The sequence below is a fragment of the Papaver somniferum genome, chromosome 7 (assembly GCF_003573695.1).
Source record: "Papaver somniferum cultivar HN1 chromosome 7, ASM357369v1, whole genome shotgun sequence".
Lineage (NCBI taxonomy): Eukaryota > Viridiplantae > Streptophyta > Magnoliopsida > Ranunculales > Papaveraceae > Papaver > Papaver somniferum.
The window spans coordinates 2,588,699-2,609,271 of record NC_039364.1 but is presented as its reverse complement, the minus strand read 5'-3'; the positions used below and the strand labels follow the sequence as shown (position 1 = coordinate 2,609,271).

At 37.0% G+C, this 20,573-nt stretch overlaps 1 protein-coding gene and 1 long non-coding RNA gene across 5 annotated transcripts; one reads left to right on the top strand and one right to left on the bottom strand.

The window, feature by feature from the left end:
- The first annotated feature begins 1,755 nt into the window (after positions 1-1,755).
- On the top strand, positions 1,756-8,803 carry LOC113294485 (polyadenylate-binding protein-interacting protein 4-like). 4 transcript variants are annotated; one of them, XM_026542880.1, is made up of 16 exons: positions 1,756-1,993; positions 4,131-4,314; positions 4,418-4,579; positions 4,656-4,817; positions 4,911-5,047; positions 5,415-5,605; positions 6,202-6,382; positions 6,486-6,716; positions 6,905-6,999; positions 7,069-7,141; positions 7,253-7,283; positions 7,397-7,584; positions 7,685-7,831; positions 8,051-8,149; positions 8,229-8,291; positions 8,421-8,803. In XM_026542880.1, exons 3-16 carry the CDS (start codon positions 4,441-4,443, stop codon positions 8,448-8,450), a joined length of 1,767 nt encoding a protein of 588 aa, XP_026398665.1. In that variant the 5' UTR covers positions 1,756-1,993; positions 4,131-4,314; positions 4,418-4,440; the 3' UTR covers positions 8,451-8,803. The 4 variants fall into 4 exon arrangements, with proteins under 4 accessions (XP_026398665.1, XP_026398666.1, XP_026398662.1 ...); XM_026542881.1 differs by lacking the exon at positions 4,131-4,314 and having other exon boundaries at positions 6,205-6,382; XM_026542877.1 differs by lacking the exon at positions 4,131-4,314 and having other exon boundaries at positions 1,757-1,993.
- A 1,867-nt stretch (positions 8,804-10,670) lies between these two features.
- On the bottom strand, positions 10,671-12,357 carry LOC113293211. Its single transcript, XR_003332123.1, has 3 exons — positions 12,199-12,357; positions 11,634-11,921; positions 10,671-11,192 (listed from the first exon to the last, which is right to left on the bottom strand). It is a non-coding gene; the product is annotated as an uncharacterized LOC113293211 (long non-coding RNA).
- Positions 12,358-20,573: the final 8,216 nt, after the last annotated feature.

Below are 20,573 nucleotides of genomic sequence, written 5' to 3'. Positions count from 1 at the left end.
GGTTTTACGATTTTAACCCTAGACTAAAAACCACCATCAACAACGACATTGATCCATTTTGGAAGCATCTAAGTTTTATCCCCCCTCCAAAGGGAGAAGAATCCGGAGAAGAGTTGGGTGACAACGAAATGGGAAGAACCGTAATAGAGATTTATCGGGGATTTTCCGAAATTACATGACTTGACGAACTATTACAGGACTTTCCGAAATAATATTACATAACATTTAATATCCGAAACGCGTCATGAAAAAGTCTTTAAGGATGCGGAAATGATCTTCATATTTGAAATCCTTTCTATTCCATCTTCACCATTCAATTTTTGATGTTAAAATGATTTCGTCGCCGGTTTCACTCCTAAGTCGATACCGCCTTACAATACGAAATAAGTCCATAAATTTCATATGGGTCATTGCTTAACTATAATGTGGTGGTATGTCTTAGCTGGGCTTACAAGGGGAATAGATATGTTCTCCTCCAAAGAGGAATGTCTAACGGTCATCATAATATATTTTTCGTGTGACTTCCTTTTGCCGATATAGAGTTTCTCTATGATTCCCTTTTTAACTATTTTATTTATGATAATATATTTTTTCATGTTGTATCTCCAATTTTTTCTTTTACATATTCTTTTATCTTTAACAATATTTATTAAGAGGGAGGATCCCCTCACATTCTTATTTTCACAGTATCTCACATGTTGGGAGACATTTTATTAATCAAAATCAAATGGTAATGTATTTGAAGATAATATTTTAGCGATATGTTTGTCTTACAAAACTCCACATACCCATAAAAATGAGCCCATTCCAAAATACCAAACTTCACTCTCCACCAATCTTAATTTTAACGGTTTAAAATTAGTCGATTTTCAACTGTTAATTTTCAAAATAGTTGATGGTGGATTTATACGTTCCGGAATGAGCTCATTTTTTATATGTATGTAGATCATTTTAAGATTAACATATCCCAAAATATTAGCTCCAGTCTAACCAAATAAAGTTTGGATGAACAACAAAACTAGGTTTCCGCCTAGTAAACTAAGAAATACTATCCTCCCGTAGGGAAGATCTTTTTATTAGCTATTGGCTCAGGCCTTATCCAAGCCAAGTGGTCGACCACCAAATTCCATTTAGCTTGGTCAAATGTATGTTACTTAGCCAACCATCTAAATTCCATTTAGCTTGATCAAATGTATATTGCTTGGTCAAAGCAACATATATCTAAGATTGTGCTTGTTTTTTGCTGACTCGATTCTTGACTTGGTTCGACTCAAATGTCAGATTTTTTGTTTTCTATTCTGAATCAAATCTGACTCGCGATCTGACTTGGACTTAATCTCCTGACATGAATTCATTTGAGTCAGGCGATAAAATATCCCCGACTCATGGAACCAAGCCATTATTCACATATTGAGTCGGATCTAGATTAGTCAAGTGAATCAGTCGGATCCAGATGTAAATTCCATTTGAGTTGAACCCAAAACGGCCAAAGTTCATCAACTCAGTACCCAAAACGATCTGAGCAGGAACACAAGAAAGAATCGTCTAGTCAACTCGCTAGCTAGCTGGTTAGCCTGGTAGTACAGTAAACTTAGCTGTCAACTAAATAGGATACCGAAAAACTCCCCGTCACTTGGATAAATCTATCCATATTTCCAATATTACCCTTATCTTTAGCAAGAATCCAATTTGAATCCTTATATTGGTTTCTGTCACCGGAAACAGCCGGTAATAATAATAATCAAAGAAAACTTACTTCTTAAGGACTCCCCAGTCCCGATTTTCTTCCCTCTTTTCAAAACCCTAATATCATCTCTCCGAATCTCGATCAGTTTCGTTTCGCGCTTCCAAAACCCTGAAATCGATTCTGACTTCTGATCCTTCAGTTTCTTCATCACCAAATCCTAACCCTAGAAAAACAACTCGTAGGAGGAGCAGAAGAAGGAAGAGGAAGAGGAGGAAATTTGCTCCGAATTAGTTCGAGCTTGATAAGGTAGGTACGGATCGCTTTACTTTTGATTGTTTTTTTTTTGTTTAATTTTTGGTTTGATTTGAGTAATTTCTTGTTTTTGGCGTTATGATCGAGGTTTGGTTTGGTTTGATCTGCATTGGTTTTGAGTTAAGTTTTTGTATTAGGTTTTCATTATGATGGAATGATCTTTTGTTTAATTGGAGTTAGTGATTTGTGCAGGATATTACTTGATTATTAGGAAATTTACTTAATAGAGGTATGGAATGTTAGGGTTTTGTGTAATTTAGCTGGGGATGGGGATGAGATAGTTAGGGTTATGATTAGTTAGTGTGAAAATGAAGGATTGATTGCCTAATTGGGTTCAAAACAGATATGGTAATGTTTTTGATTAGGAATTCTGATCAGGAATTGGAGTTAGGAGATTATTAAAATCATTGAATTTGTTTGGAAGTTGGGAATTTCCTAGAGTTGCTTAATTGCTATGCATCGATGTCAATGCATTATTAGAAAAAGTTTGTACTCGTACTTAGTGTGAAGATGAAGGATTGATTGCCTGATTGGGTTCAAATAGATATGGGGATGTTTTTGATTAGGAGTTCTGGTTAGAGTTTCGGTTAGGAGATCATTGGAATAAGTGTTGTTTGGAAGTAGAGAATTTCCTAGAGTTACTTAGTACTTAGTAAAAGCTTGTATACTTGTACTTAGTATGTACTTAAGCTGGAGATGGGGTGGGGACCCCGATAGTTAGTGTGGAAATGAAGGATCAATTGCCTGATTGGGTTCAAACAGATATGGGGATGTTTTTGATTAGGAGATTATTGGAATAAGTGAATTTGTTTGGAATGTCGAGAATTTCCTTGAGTTACTTAATAGTTATGCATCCATGTCAATGTGCTATAAGATAAAATTTGTACTCTTACTTAGTGTGTCCATAAGCTGAGGATGGGGGTGGTGATCAAAAGTTAGGTTATGACTAATTTGAAAAGCATGGACTGCTTAACTGGGTTCAAACATATATGTAATGTTTTTCAATATTCCTGTCATAATAACTTTTGTAATGTATGTTGCTGTTGCCACTGATAGATTACTAGGAACATATTAATTGACTATGTCACATTTGATCAGTTAAACAGCTTTAAATGGTATCAACTATGTTAACTATTATTAGTTGAAACAGAATTAAGCTGGTTTAAGTATGGACTGTTGAGAATAGAGGAGGAAATTAGAATGTAGTTGAATTTGACCGAAGGTGACTTATAGAGGATACACTCATTGTTGACATGATCACATTGTACTGACAAGAGTGTCAATGAATGTGACCTCAACTAGTGATTTGCTCAATCTGGAAAGATGTGCTCAAATAATTTGTTGAGTCATTATAGATTCGTGAACATGAATACTCAGATGATCTTTTAAACCAATTTTTGTTCACCTTGGAGCTGATTTAAGTGCCTTGTGTTAAAGCAATAAGAATAACATGCTGTGATTTGTCGTGTACTTTTGTATGGCGCTATTTCATCTATGCATCACGATATATATAGTAATAGAACTCTGCTTAGGCGTTGAAAACTTTCTTGGTTTCTTGAATATGGAGCTCTAGTTTGGGCATTGGGATGTATTTGCACTTCAAAATTGATCTTCTCTAGATAGAAGAGATGGCCTAGATAAAATCAGAATATACGTTAGCTGCAAAAAAGGCAAAGAAATCATATACTTTATGTTTTACCTTACAGTTGCAAGTATATAACTATCAATACCGAGTTTCTTTTTAAGCCCTCCTAGCATGTGTCACCTTAAACAGCCTTGGCCAAATTGCCATCTTAGGTGGTGCTTAAGCATCATATAGGTCGTAAATATAGGCATCAGCCATTGATAATATATAGAAAAATAGTGAAATAGAGTCATAAATTTATACACAGCAGCACAAAAGACTGAAAGAGTCATAAGAACTGGGGACACATGGCGCAATCTTTATGGCGTTTAGTCGATTTTTTTCCTAGTCATACGAATTGAGAAACACGTGACATGATTTCTTGCGCCACATGTTCCTTAATCTGTATGACTCTATTGTGCTGATGTGTAGAAGAGCACGTTCGCTTATGATGTGCTATCTTTCTGGTGCATAACATTTCTTATTACTTGTTCTCACGCCCCCTAGATACAGTGCTTAAACTATATCTGGAGGTTTCTGTTTTGTTGGACTTGCCCATCAAGGAGGAAACAACAAGAAAAACTGTTGAACATATTGAATCTCAAAAGGGTTAAGCTGGATCGAGCAGTAATTATGAGGGATCTTGAGCATAATTAGCAGAGTTTCCTACTTTGGAGATGTTACTAATTGTGTATGTGTTTGAGTCTCTGAAAACCATCTACCTTTCATTGGCTAACCAGTGTGGTACTGTCTCTGTAAAATGGGTTGTTTTGAACATTTTAATTGGCTTACAGTGGGTGAGTAGCTGCTGTAGAGAATGAGTCTGCAACAAGCTGGACAGCCCAGGCCTACTGCGAATGGGACTGGTCGTCGAAGAGGGGAACGGGAAACAGGGTTTCGGTCAGGAAGTAATTTTCCTACCGAAAAGCCAAATCATGGAATGGCCATTGTTGGAGGTAAAGCCTACTGGTTTAATCATCTGTAAATGATTATCTCTTTACTTGTTTCTTATTAGAGCTTCGCCTAGTGCAGGTATACTGAATGGAAGCATAGAGGGAGGCCTTGAAGGTCCTTCACGTGATCGATTGATATATTTGGCAGCGTGTCTTATCGGACATCGCGTGGAGGTTCAAGTGAAAAATGGATCTATATTTTCTGGGATACTTCATGCAATGAATGCCGAAAATGATTTTGGTATATTTTTGCCGCGTTCGAGTGTTTATGTAGGTTATAATTCAGTAAGTTCTTTTCTGATTGTGTTGATATATCATTGCTCGTTACTTGCAGGAATTGTCCTGAAAATGGCTTCTCTAACCAAAGATGGTTTGTCCAAAGGACATAAGCCTGGTTCTGATTCTATTAGCAAGGCACCTTCAAAGACTTTGATAGTACCTGCTAAAGAACTTGTGCAAGTCATTGCAAAGGTATTGCTGTATTTCTGATTTGGATTTTGAATTCCAGTTTAGGTGATTTACTACTATACGTGTTTAATTTGTTCCCTTATGCATATAAATTTTGATGTATGAACTTTCTGATAAAGGATTTTATACAACAATAATCTTCATATCTATAGTTTATTAAATATTAATATATTATAGTAGGAAAACTCAAAACTCAAGTCTCAAGTTGAAGCAAAGTTATGGAAAACCATTGAATGTTATGTGTGGCATTTAGTGATTGTTAAGATCAACCAAATACGGAATTCTTCTGACATCCGTGTTATAGTGGAGCTGTTGGATGACACAGATCTTTTTATCGTATGGACCTCACCATGTCTTGAAATGGTTTCAGGATGTGTCGGTAACTGGCAGTGGAGTGAAAAATGATGGACACCATGAAGGACGTCAGGACCTTATGATAGACTCCTACATATCTAAATCTCAATTTGTTGATGCGGGGAGAGAACTGGCACCCTGGGCACCTGATGAAGATGATTTGCAGTGTCCTGAATTGGACAACATATTTGATGGCCCCTGGAATAGGTAATTTTACTATTGTGATTTAGTTAACCAAATGATGTATTGTATCACTGGATTGCTTTTTGATTTTACATCCTTTATCGTAATAATTGAATCATGAGATGTAGGATGCATAAGAAAATCAAAAACTAAAATATACTCATCATTATTCAGAAGAAGAAGTTTTTTAATTAGGATGTAGATCTATTCATATATTGATGGCAAGTAAATGTGGTAGATGTAATAAATAAAGTTTAGTCCAAAATTAAAGGATTATTATGATAGTTTACTGCAGTGTTATTAGTAGTGTGATTCGAAGTAGTTTTTGTATTGGATTAAAGTTAGTCCAATAAAACTATAGCGAATCACACTACTGAAGTAAACTAGACATAATAATGATTTGCTCAACATATCAACCCCTGAACTAAATTAACCAACTTGATTCCGAAATTGTTGAATTAGAGGATCTTTCATTCTGAATTGTCCAAAGTAAACTCTTTACTTTTTCTAGTTTTGATGTCCGCACACATTCTTCTGAGATGGTTGCTATGTCTTCTCTTTATTTATTTTTAATTTTTTTATATTTCGCTGAATATGTATTATTTATTTTGCTTCTGAAGTAGGAAATGGGATCAGTTTGAAACTAATGAGGCATTATTTGGAGTTAAGAGTACCTTCGACGAGGAACTATATACGACAAAACTTGACAGAGGCCCTCAAATGAGAGAGCGAGAAAGAGAAGCTTCCAGAATAGCTAGAGAGATTGAGGGGGAGGATACTAAAGATATGCACTTAGCTGAGGTATCTCCTTCAAATCGATTTTGGATATTCTTTATCATCTTTTATCTTTTCCCACCCTTTAGTATGTACTCTAACTTGAGTATTATTATATATATGTATATAGGAAAGAGGTCGTCACTTTGATTTTGATGTGGATGAGGAGACCAGATTCTCATCAGTCTTGAGGACAGTGGATGATAGTGGATACGATGATGATGAGGATATTGTATTAGATACTCACAATATGGAGACCTTTGGTGATTCTTCAGGTGCAGCATCTAAAAGATCCTTTTCTGATGTGGCTAGAGGGAAGACGGACAATCTTGGTCCATCACCGAGCTCTTCGTCAGTGGCGGTAATATCTTGACTTTTTATTTCCTTCTGGGGATTTTCGGTTCTGCAGAGTACATATAAGAAATGTATAAATCCTTGGATACCCTTGTTTAATATTTTTGCTGTTTTATAGTTGCACTACCTTGCTCATGCACTCCATCAGCAAAAGAGAACCTTACCATGTTCCTGTATCTATTCTGCGCTTTGCAGGATGAAGCACATTCTCGCTTCAATGCTGGTCGGGATCACTTCTCTGCTTCTGGTGATCGTGCAAGACAAATTGATAGTGAGAGCACTCAGAGCAGGTATCTGTCTGCATCTGTTTTCTTTGTTTTCACACTGAACTGCTAAACTAAACTGTCTGAAACATGTAGGGTGTATGAGAACAAATTCAAAGAACTGGATGGTCGGAAGAACGGCGCAAAAGAGTTAGTGGAAAGAAAACCTGTGAGATATTCCCGCCTTTATTGCCCTGTTATTTTTGTTTAACTGATCTTTTTTGCAACCTATGCTTTGCGTATCTTTCTGATATTCAAACTATTCTATGATTACCTATAGGTCAATGAAGCTCAAACACAAAACCTTGAAGGTATGTAGAAAGAAAAGCTCTTTTTCTTCTTAACATGATGCAAAATCTAATTTGTAGCCCCTCGAAGGGTCGCACATGCAGAGGTTGCTTCATTGATTCATCTGAGATTGCAGGGTCTAGAAAATCTCAGGTTACAACACAGCATGTACATCCTCGAGGACGTCCAGGGAGTTCAGCGTCTTCTACTGCAGAGTCTGCGCAGAGTGGGGTTGCCCCGACTTTGGGTCGTCCTGGTTTGTCACCTAGCTCCTCCATGGGGTCATTGTCTTCCGAGAAATCAACTTTAAATCCTTTTGCAAAGGTGGTACTGACGTACAATGTAGTTTCTTCGCTGCTATTACCTTCCATTTGGTTTTCGCCTTCTCATTTCAGCTCCTTCTGTTACTGTTGAATCTTGTCAGGAGTTTAAACTTAATCCAAATGCAAAGAGTTTCACTCCCTCACCAGCACCAATACGGCCTCCTTCTCCGGTATCTGATAGTTCATATTACTATCCAAACAATGTTTCTCCTGTCCAACATATGCACGGACTACCTGTTGGTGTCGGGGTAAGATCATAGCTCTAATTTTTTTGTTCATATCTCCGCCTTGGTTTTTGTTGTTGGTGACTTGTGTCTCTATTTTATCTGTATTTCGTCCTTTCTTGTTATTAGCTAATCTGAGTTGGGTTGTGCAAATGAAAGGGCACCCTGCGGTGCTAAGTTTGGTTACGAAATATGTTTCACATTTATAAAATGAGAGTGTCTACTTTAATTTTCTTTCTGTAGATGGGGACATCATATGGCGGACCCCAGCCTGTTATGTACACTCCACAAGTTGCACCTATACAACCAGCTCAGACATTTTTGCACCCTAATGGACAACTGGTAAGCGTCTGGATTACATTTTTTGCATATTCTTTTAAAAACTGAAGTTAATTTACTTGTGTTTATTCATCTATGGCAGTATGGACAGCAGATGATTGTTGGCCACCCTAGGCAAGTACTATACATGCCAAGCTATCCTCCGGTAAGACATACAAATATTCAATAATTACCTAATCTTCACTTCCTGCATTCTCAAAATTTACCTATTCTTCCTTTTTCCTGCTGAACTTCACTCCCTGCTGTCTCAAAACTTGTGTGTTATCACCGACAGGACATGCCATACAAGGGAAGAGATTTCTAACTACACTGAATAACTTAGCTCACCTGGGTTTCTTGGTCTCTGAGGCTGGTTGTTAGCAACTGCTGATATGACAGAAGAAGAATGAGGAGTCTTTACATAGACTTGGGGGAGAAAGTCAAGTCCCTTCCTTTGCGCCTGCGGCTGCGCCACTGTTCTTACAAGCAATCAACTAGTTCTTTTTAAGGTAACTATTTGGAGCCGTGGAAGGCAGAATTTAAATTTCAACACTTGGTGGCAAGTTTATTCCCATATCATCAGTCATCCAGCCTCGTCGTCTCCATCCTGTTTGTATCTTGTAAAATCTGTGTGTTGTACTTGGTTTGTTCTTTTTCAAGTTTTTTTTTACTTCTGGACCTAAACGCACAATCTTTTTTTTTTTTTTTTTTTTTTTTTGGGTCATCGGTAGTTTTAAAAAGTAGATTGAATCGGATCTCAAAATATATATAGGTTTTTGTTTTGTTTGTTTTTTCTGATTGTAATAAAAAAGTAAATCAGAAAAACTCGAGGGTATAATACCCAAAAACCAGGTGCCTTACTAACTCCACCATGAGCTTTGCATCCTGGCATGCCTTGCTCCACCTACTCCATTTATGGAGCTTACTCTACCTTCTGCACGGTTAACATCCATAACTACTCCATCTCCATGGTAATATTTAAGGAGACTCCGTGACTCATCTAGAACTGTCTGGGGAACTAACCCTGTTGCCTAGGTCTAGCCAATTCCAAAAGAAAGAGTTGTCCAATCCCCTGTTTAGCTAATTCTCTCCTTCAAATTGCTCATGAAATAACAAATTGGAACGGTTGAAGATCCAATTTGGTGACCCTTCTACTTTTCCCTGAAGCTGCTGAATTTTACAATTATAGGCTTTTCCTAATTTATGAATAATTGGAATGGTAGCTTAGTTCAGAATAAACAATCCCTCCTGAGTTGTTTCCTGGCTGGTGGAGATTCCCCCATTGAGCGCTGTTTCCACAAACATCACATATATTGTTTTGCAAACCTCTTTATCAAGGAATTCTCCAAGAAACACCCAAAGAAATTGGAGAAAAGGGAAATAAATTATCATTTCGGCCTTCCAAAGTCGTCTGATCCACCTTCTCTTCTTAACATACGTGACAAGCCACAAAAGATTCATCAGTATATAATACATTCCATCACTTGAGCACTGTCTTTATGTTAGGTGTTGTGAACTTTAGGTACATGTTATTCTGGTTTAATGTGTCTTTAAATTAGCTGTATTTTTAGATTTATATATATAAAAACTAGATTTTGTGCCCGTGCTACGCCCGGACGGCTCCGCAAAATTGCTTCGCACCGGTTTTTTTTTTCTTTTTAACCGTATTTTTGATTTGGTAAAGCACGGCTCCGTCTCGCCCCGCCCCGCCCCACCCGATTTTATCGGGCATTTCTTTTCCTTTTAATCATATTTTCTATTTAGAATGATGTGGTTCCGCCTCGCCCCGACGTGCATTTTTTATTAGGTGTTGTGGGGCTTCCCCCGTCGCGGTACATTTTTGATTAGTTGTGGCTCGGTTTCGGCTTCGCCTCACCCCGTCCCGATGCATTTTTTATTTAGTGTTGCACGGCTTCGCACCACCCCATCGCTGTCTTTTTTATTTGATGTGATGTGGCTTCGCCTCACCCTGTCATGCATTTTTTTATTCGGTGTCGCGAGGCTTTCCCCGCCCTGTCGTCTATTAGGTGTGGCCCAGCTTCGTCTTCGCCTCGCCGCGATGCATTTTTAATTTGTGCCCATGCATTTTAATATGAGGAATTCTAATAATTTCCCTGGGTCCTGTTGTTCATCTTTAATTTTCACCACGATATAAATCTAACTGTGCCGAATAGAGTTCTCCCACAAATAATTTTATTTTAGTTTTTCCACAGACTGGGATATTCGCATGTTTCTCAGGATTATCAGAATTTGATTGTGGATTTGAGTCTCCATGTCTTTATTGAGATTTTGCTCCTGTCTTCTATGTAATGAATTCCTCAGCTTGCGTAAGGTTGTAAGACCCACATGTGATAACTTCCAAGTAAGCTACAATGTACCTAAGTACTTTCTGCGTGATCACACACAATTCACAATCCTTGATTAACGAAAGACATCAATAGCTTTAGGTGTTGGAAAATATTATGTGTCCTTTTTTTTTTTTTTTCTGATTCAGGCCAACCCAACTTTTATTGTGGTGAAAAGAAACCATTAAACCATGTCCATGTCATATCATATTGCTTTTGTTTTGTTTTTTATTTTTGTTTTGCTTTTGTATGCATATACAACTTATATAATCAAAAAAATAAAAGTATTTCAAGTCTAAATATCACTAAATTGGTCAGTCATATAGTCCAAATATACAACCCAAATGTGACTGAATTCAGCTTTTGCATTAGCCTTGAGGCTGCTCATCATTCCAACTCCGTTGAAGAAGCTCCATTGAAGAAGCTAATCTAAACATGTACAAATTGATACGGCATCGAGTAGAGTACATGTAGATCCATGTATATATCTACACCAATCCGTTGGATATGGAGGTGTATATCCACAATATGTGTTTAAGATGATTAAACTACATATCATTCTTAAGATCTTATCCTACATCGCGTTTAGGACGGTTAAAGAAGTACATCATCATTCACATTTTAGAACAACATGCTCTGCTCATCATTTTAGCTCGCATTGGCTGAACTTCTCCATTTTTTATGGAAGATAGGTTCAACATATTCCGCTCGAAATCCTGAACCTGTCATTGATCAATGGAGAAATTAGCAGGAGAACTTCTTCCTGTATTTAACAACAAATTACAGATATGGGATACTGGAATTACACTGATATGGGATACTGGAATCACACTGAAAACTTCTTTTACACAATTAGGAAAGATTAATGTGGAGCGGATAAAACAAAAATGTAATTTCCATGCCCAGTAAATTGCAATCTCTATATCTTAGCTGTCAGTATACTATCATGCACATGCAGTATAAACTTTTGTCTTGGAATGGCTTTCCAGACTTTGTATCTCAGTGTTCCATTTAAAGAAAGCGCTACGATAGATTAGTAGGTCGAAATTTTGGATACGATTTATGGGTATAACAACATGTAGTTTCTGTTGGGCAAAAATTATGTGAGCAAGGAATATTACCTAAAACTGCATGAAGAGTGTAGAAATACTAACTAAGCATACCTCGAGCCACAACATTATGTAAGGCAGTACCATGTCCTCCATCATTATGTAAGCACTGGAGCGTCATTAATACCATTGCCAATAACACAACAACTTCACCAAATGTGAGAGGCTATTATGTGGATATTATGTAGTAAGTCCATATCGAACCACCAACATCCAGAAGAGAGTAAATACCTGAATAGGTTTTCCTAATTCATCCAAATTAACTCTAGACTCTCCCTAAATATTGGCTTTGCAATTGGCTTTGCGGTGGTTATGTTGTATCCTGTAATGATCCCAGCAGCCCTACAGATTGCAACAGATTCCGTGACACCGGAATGTCAGCAATTACATTAATTTAGAACAAAAAGGGAATAAATCTGCAAGCATTATTAATTCCGTGAATCAGATTAAGGATGCAGGGGTATGAGAGATTGGAGAGAAAATAAAAACATTACGGGGAAGAAGGAATATACGTGGAAGAAGAAACCTGCCCCCATAAGCTTATGGTTATTGTTCTATCAAATTGTATAAAGTGAGAGAAGGAAACCAAAAAAAGAATTGAAAATGTTGAAGAACAAACCTTTCTCTGCATACAACACGGCTGGTGGAGAGGAATAAAAATGGGGAAAGAATATTGTTTAGGGTTATGAAAGTTTGCGGCAGGTTATTTTTTCTTTTCTTTTAATGTTTGTGCCACCATTAACGATTTGGTTTTAAATTTATTTATTTTTTCCATTAATATTTGTTGCCATTTTTTTTAATTATTTTCTATAAATTTGTTAACTTAGAGCAACTGCAGTGGTGCGAGTATAACCAAAGACCAAAGAGGGAAAAAAAGACCAAATTTTGGGTTTAGTCTGGCGTGTGACGCTATGGTGGAAAGACTAAATTTGGTCAGACGTACATTATACGTTCGCCTGGTGTGGGGCGTGGACTATACCAACGCCTGGTGTGGGACGGGGACTATACGTTCGCCCGGTGCAGAGATTCAAAAAGAAAAAAAAATAAAAAAAAAATAAGAAAAATGGGGCGGAGGTATTAAGCCCGCCCCATGCCAATTTGAAAATTTTAAAGAGTGGGGCGGAGGTATAAACCACGCCCCACACAAAAGAAAAAAAAACAGGCGTTCACTATACGTCCGCCTGGGGTGGGGCGTGGACTATACGTCCGCCTGGTGGTGGGGCGTGGATTATATAAACGCCCGACTATATTTGGGTTTGGTCTTGATCGCCGACCAAATTTGGTCTGGATTTTAGTCTTTGATCAAATTTTGATCGATGGTCCGTCTCACTACGTCTATCCACTGGACCAAATATTTGGGTTTTAGTCGTCCATTGTGGACGCTCTTAGGGAGAAAAAAAGGGAGCAAAGAGAGAGAGTTTTTCTCAATTTTGGTGAGGAGAGAGAGAGAATTTTAGAGCAATTTGGTGGGGTGGGTGATGTTCACTTTTAATGTAAGGGAAGTTTCCATCACCATGCAACGTGGGGCCTCATATGACTTGGGATTTTTAAAGGAGTTAGATATTTATGCTTTTTTTTATTTTTTTATTTAAATAAGTTCAATTGTATTTAAAATACATCCTCTATTCCAATCTATAAATATGGCTTTGATCGATTTGATCAACAAAATACTGTGTTTCCGGTTCCAAAGTTAGTCATGGCGGAAACCAGAAGTTTGATAATTGCATGTGTATTTATTTGCACTCTTTTTGCATCGAATACCCTCATGTGCACTGCAGGTAAGTAATTACACTCACATTATGTAAACATATGCAGAAGTAAAACTTGGTGGCTGCGCTTGCACGTTCACCTCAGCTTCTTATGTTATGTATAGGTGCTGTACTTTAATAAATTGTTCTATGTACTCGCAGAAGTAGATTTTGAGTGCAACCTTTATACTCCCACTGCTGCATTGTGTGGAGAGGTAATCCTCGGTACAGTGAAACCTGCGATCGTTGGAAGCTGCTATTCTCCAGAAGCATGTGAGATCTTATGCTCTCGACTAGGAAGTAGAGCTAGAACCAAAGAACGGAAAAGTGGCAAGTGCGCCGTTGATGACGATAAGCCTGGCCAAGAAATGGCATGTGCCTGCTGCTTCTAAAGTGACCATGATGATAACATTTAAGTTAATTAGAACAAATCTTACTTGGTTGTATTGGTTCGTTGCCGGAGCTTTGCGTAGCTTATTTCCAGATTTGATACATCTTTATGTTCATTTTAACTGTTTAGTTTTCTGATCGTGTTTGTTAATGTTTTTTTTTCTATTGCGCAATAAAACATTAATGTTGGGATATGTCTCTGAACTCCACTATTCTCAACCTCTTTTATAATAATAGTAGGTAGGCAGAGGAAGGCTACGAGCTACAAGCCTGAGTAGTTAGGTATAAAGAAAGAAAATAAAAAATCCCGACCCCGACACAAATAGGATTACTTTAAACTAAGTAACAATGGCGGATTGAAGGGTTTCCTGTAATAATGTTGCAGCAGGAAGAAAAATGAGTTAAGTTAGATTATAATGGATTGCCAAACTATTGAATTCGTCCAAACTTAAATTTTGTCATGGTTTTTTCATTTCGAGTCAGATTTGGAGAACGAACATATCATACAATTCCAATAAAACAAAAACTTCCGAATCATTTTTCACCTTTTAGTGGACCAACACCATCACATAAAAGGGTTAATTGTCTAAAACTCATTGCTCACTATATTTTTTCGCAAGTCAGAGTTAGACAATTGAAAGAATATAAGCTGGCCACTCAAGAAAAAAATTGTCTCAGTTAAGTACAGAGCACGATAAATTAATGTGAGGCGATATCCCCGCAGCCCTAGTCCACAAAAGCACTAAAGATTTTGCTTCAGAGCTTCGTCAGTCTTAAACGCGTGCTTCTCTTCGAAAGTGCGCTAGTTTCGTTATTCCCGCAAGCGCCAAGTTACAGCAGCAGGAATATGCGAGATAAAAAAAAAGACCATATCTTTCTCCCATCTTGAGATAAACCTTTCACCAAGATCCAATTTGGTGAGCATGTTATGTTCTGGCCTGAAGCTACGGAGACTTGGAATCATTCTGCAGCCAACTGAATTTGAAGCAGGTCCATTCTGCATCCTCCCGCACATAAAGACACGTAAAAGTAATAGTTGGCTTCCACGACAATAGCGGTGGTAGAATGAAAATTGGGAGACAAATGTACCAAATCGATATCCAAAAATCTTTGGAATGGTACAATAGTTCAAAATAACCAATTCCTTCTTTCCAGGCTGGTGGAGATTCCTGCATTACGCTTTATTCAAGATTTTTCAAGAAACACCATATGGAATTTGTAGGATAAGAGAATAATTATTTTAGGCCTTCCCAAGTCGTGTGATCCACCTTGTGTTCTTAACATACGTGACAACTCAAAAGCTTCAAGAATAAGACATGCATTCCATCATTGAGCACGCCTTTGTACGAGGTCGCTAGGATGTCTGTTTTTACATCAGTTTTATTCAAACTAGTTTTTGCGCCCGTGCACGGGCCTAGATTTTCAGTGGTGAAAAAATATGTTTTGATGCTAGTGAATTTGTAGGGATTCAAAATTTGAAGCAAGAAACAGAAAAAATAGGCAATTGATAAAAGAATGTAGACCTAATTCTCTCGTTGAATCTATTCCTAATGTCAATTCCATATCATTCTCATTTTCGGTCGAGATCACCAGGTCCAAAAGAGATGTTACTACTATTTAAGAAATTCCAAGTATTTGTGCTATTTCATCGCGTCGTTTTTTGCAACTTATCTTCCTTCTTCAACCTAATAGAATCCTGACCAAGAATCACTTCCTTCTTATGTTCGAGTTTACTGTCCGATGTATTTTCTTTTTTTTTTCACTGTCCGATGTTGGTTATTCATTTCCCACAATATCACTTCCTCGATTACTAACTTTTCTTTTTTGAGTTATTGGTGAAAAAGGGAGGGTCTGACAACCAAAAGATTCATTCTATTTTTCATCACTATTTGCACAATGACATATAATAGACTTAATCTTTCTAAACAAAAGTTCATCCTATCTTCCATCAATATTTTCAAAAAACAATAATAGGCTTAACTTTTATTGTCAAAAGTTCATTCTATCTTTTATCAATACTTTCATACTGACATATAATAGAGATAACTTTTGAGCACATATGGGACAGTCAAGGTTGACGGACGTAAACAACATATCCCATAACAATTTACAATATATAAAACCATAAAGAATAATACTGCAAAAATCATCTTCCAAATAACTTAGAATTTAAATAAATAAATCTAAAAACATTGCAAGATGAAAACGTTGGCAATAGCTATGTGTACTCACAATAATTGCTATTCCAAACCCTAGTTATCCTTCTTAAAACACAAGTAAAAATTCCTATAAGAAGTTTCCTAGACATTGAGACCTCTGAAAAATTATTTATCGTCCCCGAACTCCTTGTCGTCAACAGCCATGGGAACATAAGGTTCATGAAGAAAGGATTCAATTCCAACAAACTTTGTTGGATGATGATGTCGAACCAGTGCCTTCTGAATTTCAAGAGTTCTCAAAACAATAGCCTTTATTTGCTGAATCTCCCTCCTTGTTTCCTTCAACTCTTCAAGAACACCAGCAAACTTCTGAGAATTCGAAGGAACAACTCTTGGTTTCCTCACATTCCTTCTTTTTCTTTTCAAAGTTGGAAGTAATGGAGATTTATCTTTTTTCCTTCATGATTGATGGCTTAACAATCATATTAACATATTTTCCGTCAGAAGACATGATGCTTGAAATATCCATATGCGTACGAGATTGTGAGAGGAAATCACAATTTAAACTCAACAAGCAGTCTTAAGATAAAAAGATTTTCAAAAGAAGGAAAAAGGAATGTAGGTTTACGGAACCTTTAAACACACTGGTTCGTGCATGCACAGCTCACAACCCTAAAGAGGGTAGAATTGTCGAGAATAACCCTCTTTTATTGATTAACAGGGAAGTCCCTTTCAATATCAATTAGATATGAAAAGATGAGCGAATTCCAATCTTGCAAAAAAAAAAAAAAAACTAAGAAGAGAGAAACAAAACTACTTAAAACAATTCTCTTTTCCTAAAGCATGAGGTGTGCACAACCTTGTCTGTTTTGATCAGGCATGTGAGACAAGATGCACCAAACAACACAATCAAGTTGTGCTGTGGTGAACAATAATCTGTCCGCCATAACCATAACCTTTTTGAAAGGAATTCATAGAACACTGTTTCACAGACATTTTAGACCGTACTCTTTTCTCTAGTGGTCTAGTCTTTTCCTTGGAAACTAACTTCTTCGAAGATGAGATGATTTTCCATACCTCGAGGGATTTCTGAACAAGTTTGAGCTTGTTGGCTATTCGGTTTGCTCTTCGTTGAAGTTTGTTGACATATCTTATCTAATGTTTGTACTTGAAACACTTTGAGAATTCATGACCTTTGAGAGAGAAATAAGAGCATGTCAACATGGAGGATGGTTCAGACGCCAAGGATGTGTGAGCAGCTAGATACATAATGGAACGTTGAAAAATCAGACAGAGAGTTTCCAACAGAAAGGTCAATTTATTCTTCCAGGCCGGTTGAGGTTTCTTCTGAAAGAATATCAAGATTGATATATGTATGGATACAATCATCAAAATCAATATTTTCACAAAGAAGTGCAACACTTGACTTTTCGTCTTCATTAGAATCATACTGATAGGACATTTCACCAAGAGTTGCAGCAAGACCTTTGTTCCCAATGTATTTTCTGCGATTCGGACAGTCATTTGCAAAATGAACAAATCCTTTACACTTAAAGCACTGAGGCATATCCTCGTCATCAGTTTCGTCAGCATCCCTGTTTTTAGAAGGAGTATGATGTGTGTGTAACCACAACAAATTAATTAATATTTTTCTCACTAATTAACAAGTAATATAGCGATAGTAAGGATCGTTCCCATGAGGAGCAAGAGGTTTTAGTTATCTTATAATGTCACAAAAAATGGAGGTTTTAGATTTTATAAAGTAAAAGAATAAACAAAGGAATTAAAAAGATAAAGTTGAAATCAATAAGAGCGATTAGATCAAGGAATCCTTCTTCGTTGCAAAACAATGATTCAAGTTATGTTCTTTTCCATGTTTTATTAGTCGCAGATTATCACCACCAATTCCATCTCCTTCAACTGCAATTAAGACCTGCAGTTTCCCTTCTTCAATCGAACCCATTTATTCATATCTCAGATCCAAATCCATCGCCTCCCAACACCTCCAATTTCTTTACAAATTCTCGATTTGAACCTTCAATCCAACAACAGAACCCGTCTCGTTCTTCACTTCATCTTCCATTGAAAACCCATTAACACCAAACAACTTCAGATCTTCATAACACCACCAGACCCTTATTTCTTCTCATCTGTTGATTTAAAGAAAACCCACAGATCCCCCATAATTTCTTCACTGTTCCTCGATCTAAACCAATTCCAGCAACAGGTATCGCTGATTCTTCCTCTCTACGAGCTATGAACATTCCTTTCCAATTTCTCACGATTTCTCTGTCTAACTCTCGATCTAGTCTCAATGTCTCATCAACAGCAGCAGCTGCTGCTTCTCTTATTTTCTCAATTTCAGGAAAATGGAAATGTGATGAATGAGAGAAAAGTCGTCTCTCATGTAGGGTTATGAGGTGGGTTGGATTTGGTACACCCCAGGGATAAGATCCACCCCAGACTGCATGTCTCATAGTCTTTTGCTGGGTGTTTTTAGCACTTCTGTGGGTTGCCCTTATCCTTAGATGGGCTGACAATATTTCTCGCAGTGAAATGACCTTCTTGTCCTTTCTTTTTCAACTTTGGATGATTTCTTTTTCTTTTCTTCCATGTGACTCCAGAGTACCTAATAACTCAAAAACACACGTAATATACATAATTCACACGAAAAGTAACAAAGAAAGCATAACCAATAGATAGTAAATAAGGTGTATTCTACACCCTATCAAATTCCCTCACACTTAGACTTTGCCAGTCCTCGAGCAAATTAAACTAAAACATACAACTTCAAAGCTTTCCAGCGCCGCAAGCATCCAAAGAGTTATGAGGACATAAAGTTTCTGCATGCTAGTAATAAGAAGTTAGAAATACCAAAGAACATGTTCTCATTCTTAAATGTTGTGTGAGAAATAACCACACCATAATAAGAGAACGCATGTTTGAGAGCGATCAATAAGCATTTCGCCTCGACTTCTGCCTCACCAAAAAGGGTTTTATGAAATTGCACTCAAAAGACGTACTTTTATGGGTCTCCCATGTGTGCAGGTAGAAATTAAGAAACAAATCCTGCAACACGTTGAATGGTGGGAAGGATAACTTCCGAAATATTTTAAAAACCCACATCTTTTAACATTTTGAAAAACCATTTTTATGACGATCTCTAAGAAAGGAAATCAACCACTATTATCAAGGATGAGATTACTTACTCACCTTCACATCCGATTGCAATGATGATATCACCACTCTCACAGCATCCAATAGAAACGTCTTGCGCTCCTTGTTTTTATCTTCTTGGTTTTCGTCTTTGGTTTCAACCATTGATGATAAAATCTCGAACTTCGTAATTCCTTGACAATTTGTAACTCTTTACCTTAAATCCTTGTCGCTTGAAACTTCTTTATAGATTTTTCTTCCCCATGGATTATTAAATAAAATATAAAAACAAAAATTTCTCTTGCCATCATTTTTTTTTCATTTTTTTTTTCTTTTCATTTTTTCATTTTTTTTTTAATTTACTTTTTTTTAGAGACAATAGAAATAAATACAAAACAATGTGAAAATAAAAACAAACCATGGCCGTGGGAAAAGTACTTTACCGCTTGATTCCTCACAACTTGTATCGTCTCGAAATCATAAACTTCAATAATTCTCACCTTTTGCTTTTCTTTGCTCTTGTAAATAAGTCATCAACATGTATATATAATTCCGCTCATTGTCTAGTTTCTTTACTTGGATATGAAATTTTCTCTTTTGTTGTTCCGTTGCTTATAAACGTTGAACTTTTTCAACTTTCCTTGTAGATTTTGATGTCGCTCACTTGTTAATGATGATGTTTCTATGGATCCGTTGTTGTCGAGAGAGAGAATGGTGCTAACTGCAAATAGAACTACAAGAAGGAGGCTTTCATATATAGATGTCACCCTCATGATTGACAAAATTAGCACTCAAGAGATCAAAGAATAGTGCTTCTATTGGTGGTAGGTTGGGTAGCTCACCATTCTACCCGGAATTAACGTACGGTGACACACACTCAAAAGAAAGATCTTTAGTTATTTATAAAGAATTTCTGGTCGGTGCCTCGCATGATATAAATATGGTAGTCTCCACTAATGATTGATCAGCAACTCTAATAATGCATGTCTCCCTGCTCCTAATCTGCATCACCGGCATGATTAAATCCATTATTTAACAGTCTAACAAGCAAGAAATCCGATCGTAGTTCCCTAACACTTCCAAGTTCAGTTATGTCGGTCAGAGTTCTCTATGTAAACATACCTAGAAATATGCTAGTGACTCTAAAATCTCTAAAAGTTGGAGGTTTTATGCAAAAAAAATTTAAATATGCTTAACCACTCCCCCACACTTAAACCTTACATTGTCCTCAATGTAATTGAATCGTCCAAGTAAAGTCAAGGTGGGAAATCCTAGTATGATATGGAACAAGAAAAAAATAAATAAACAAAACCAAAAGAAAATAGAAAGTAAAAGGATAAGAAATACAAAACATGTGGGTTGCCTCCCATTAAGCACTTGTTTTAAAGTCGACGGCCCGACTTGCCACTTGTAAGATTTACTCCCCATATACTAACAGCCGGAAAATTTGGGGATCCACCCATAGTACCTGTTTTGCAAACACTAGCTTCATACAAATATTAGCACACGAAAACAATAGTGAAATTATCGTCCGGTAGAAA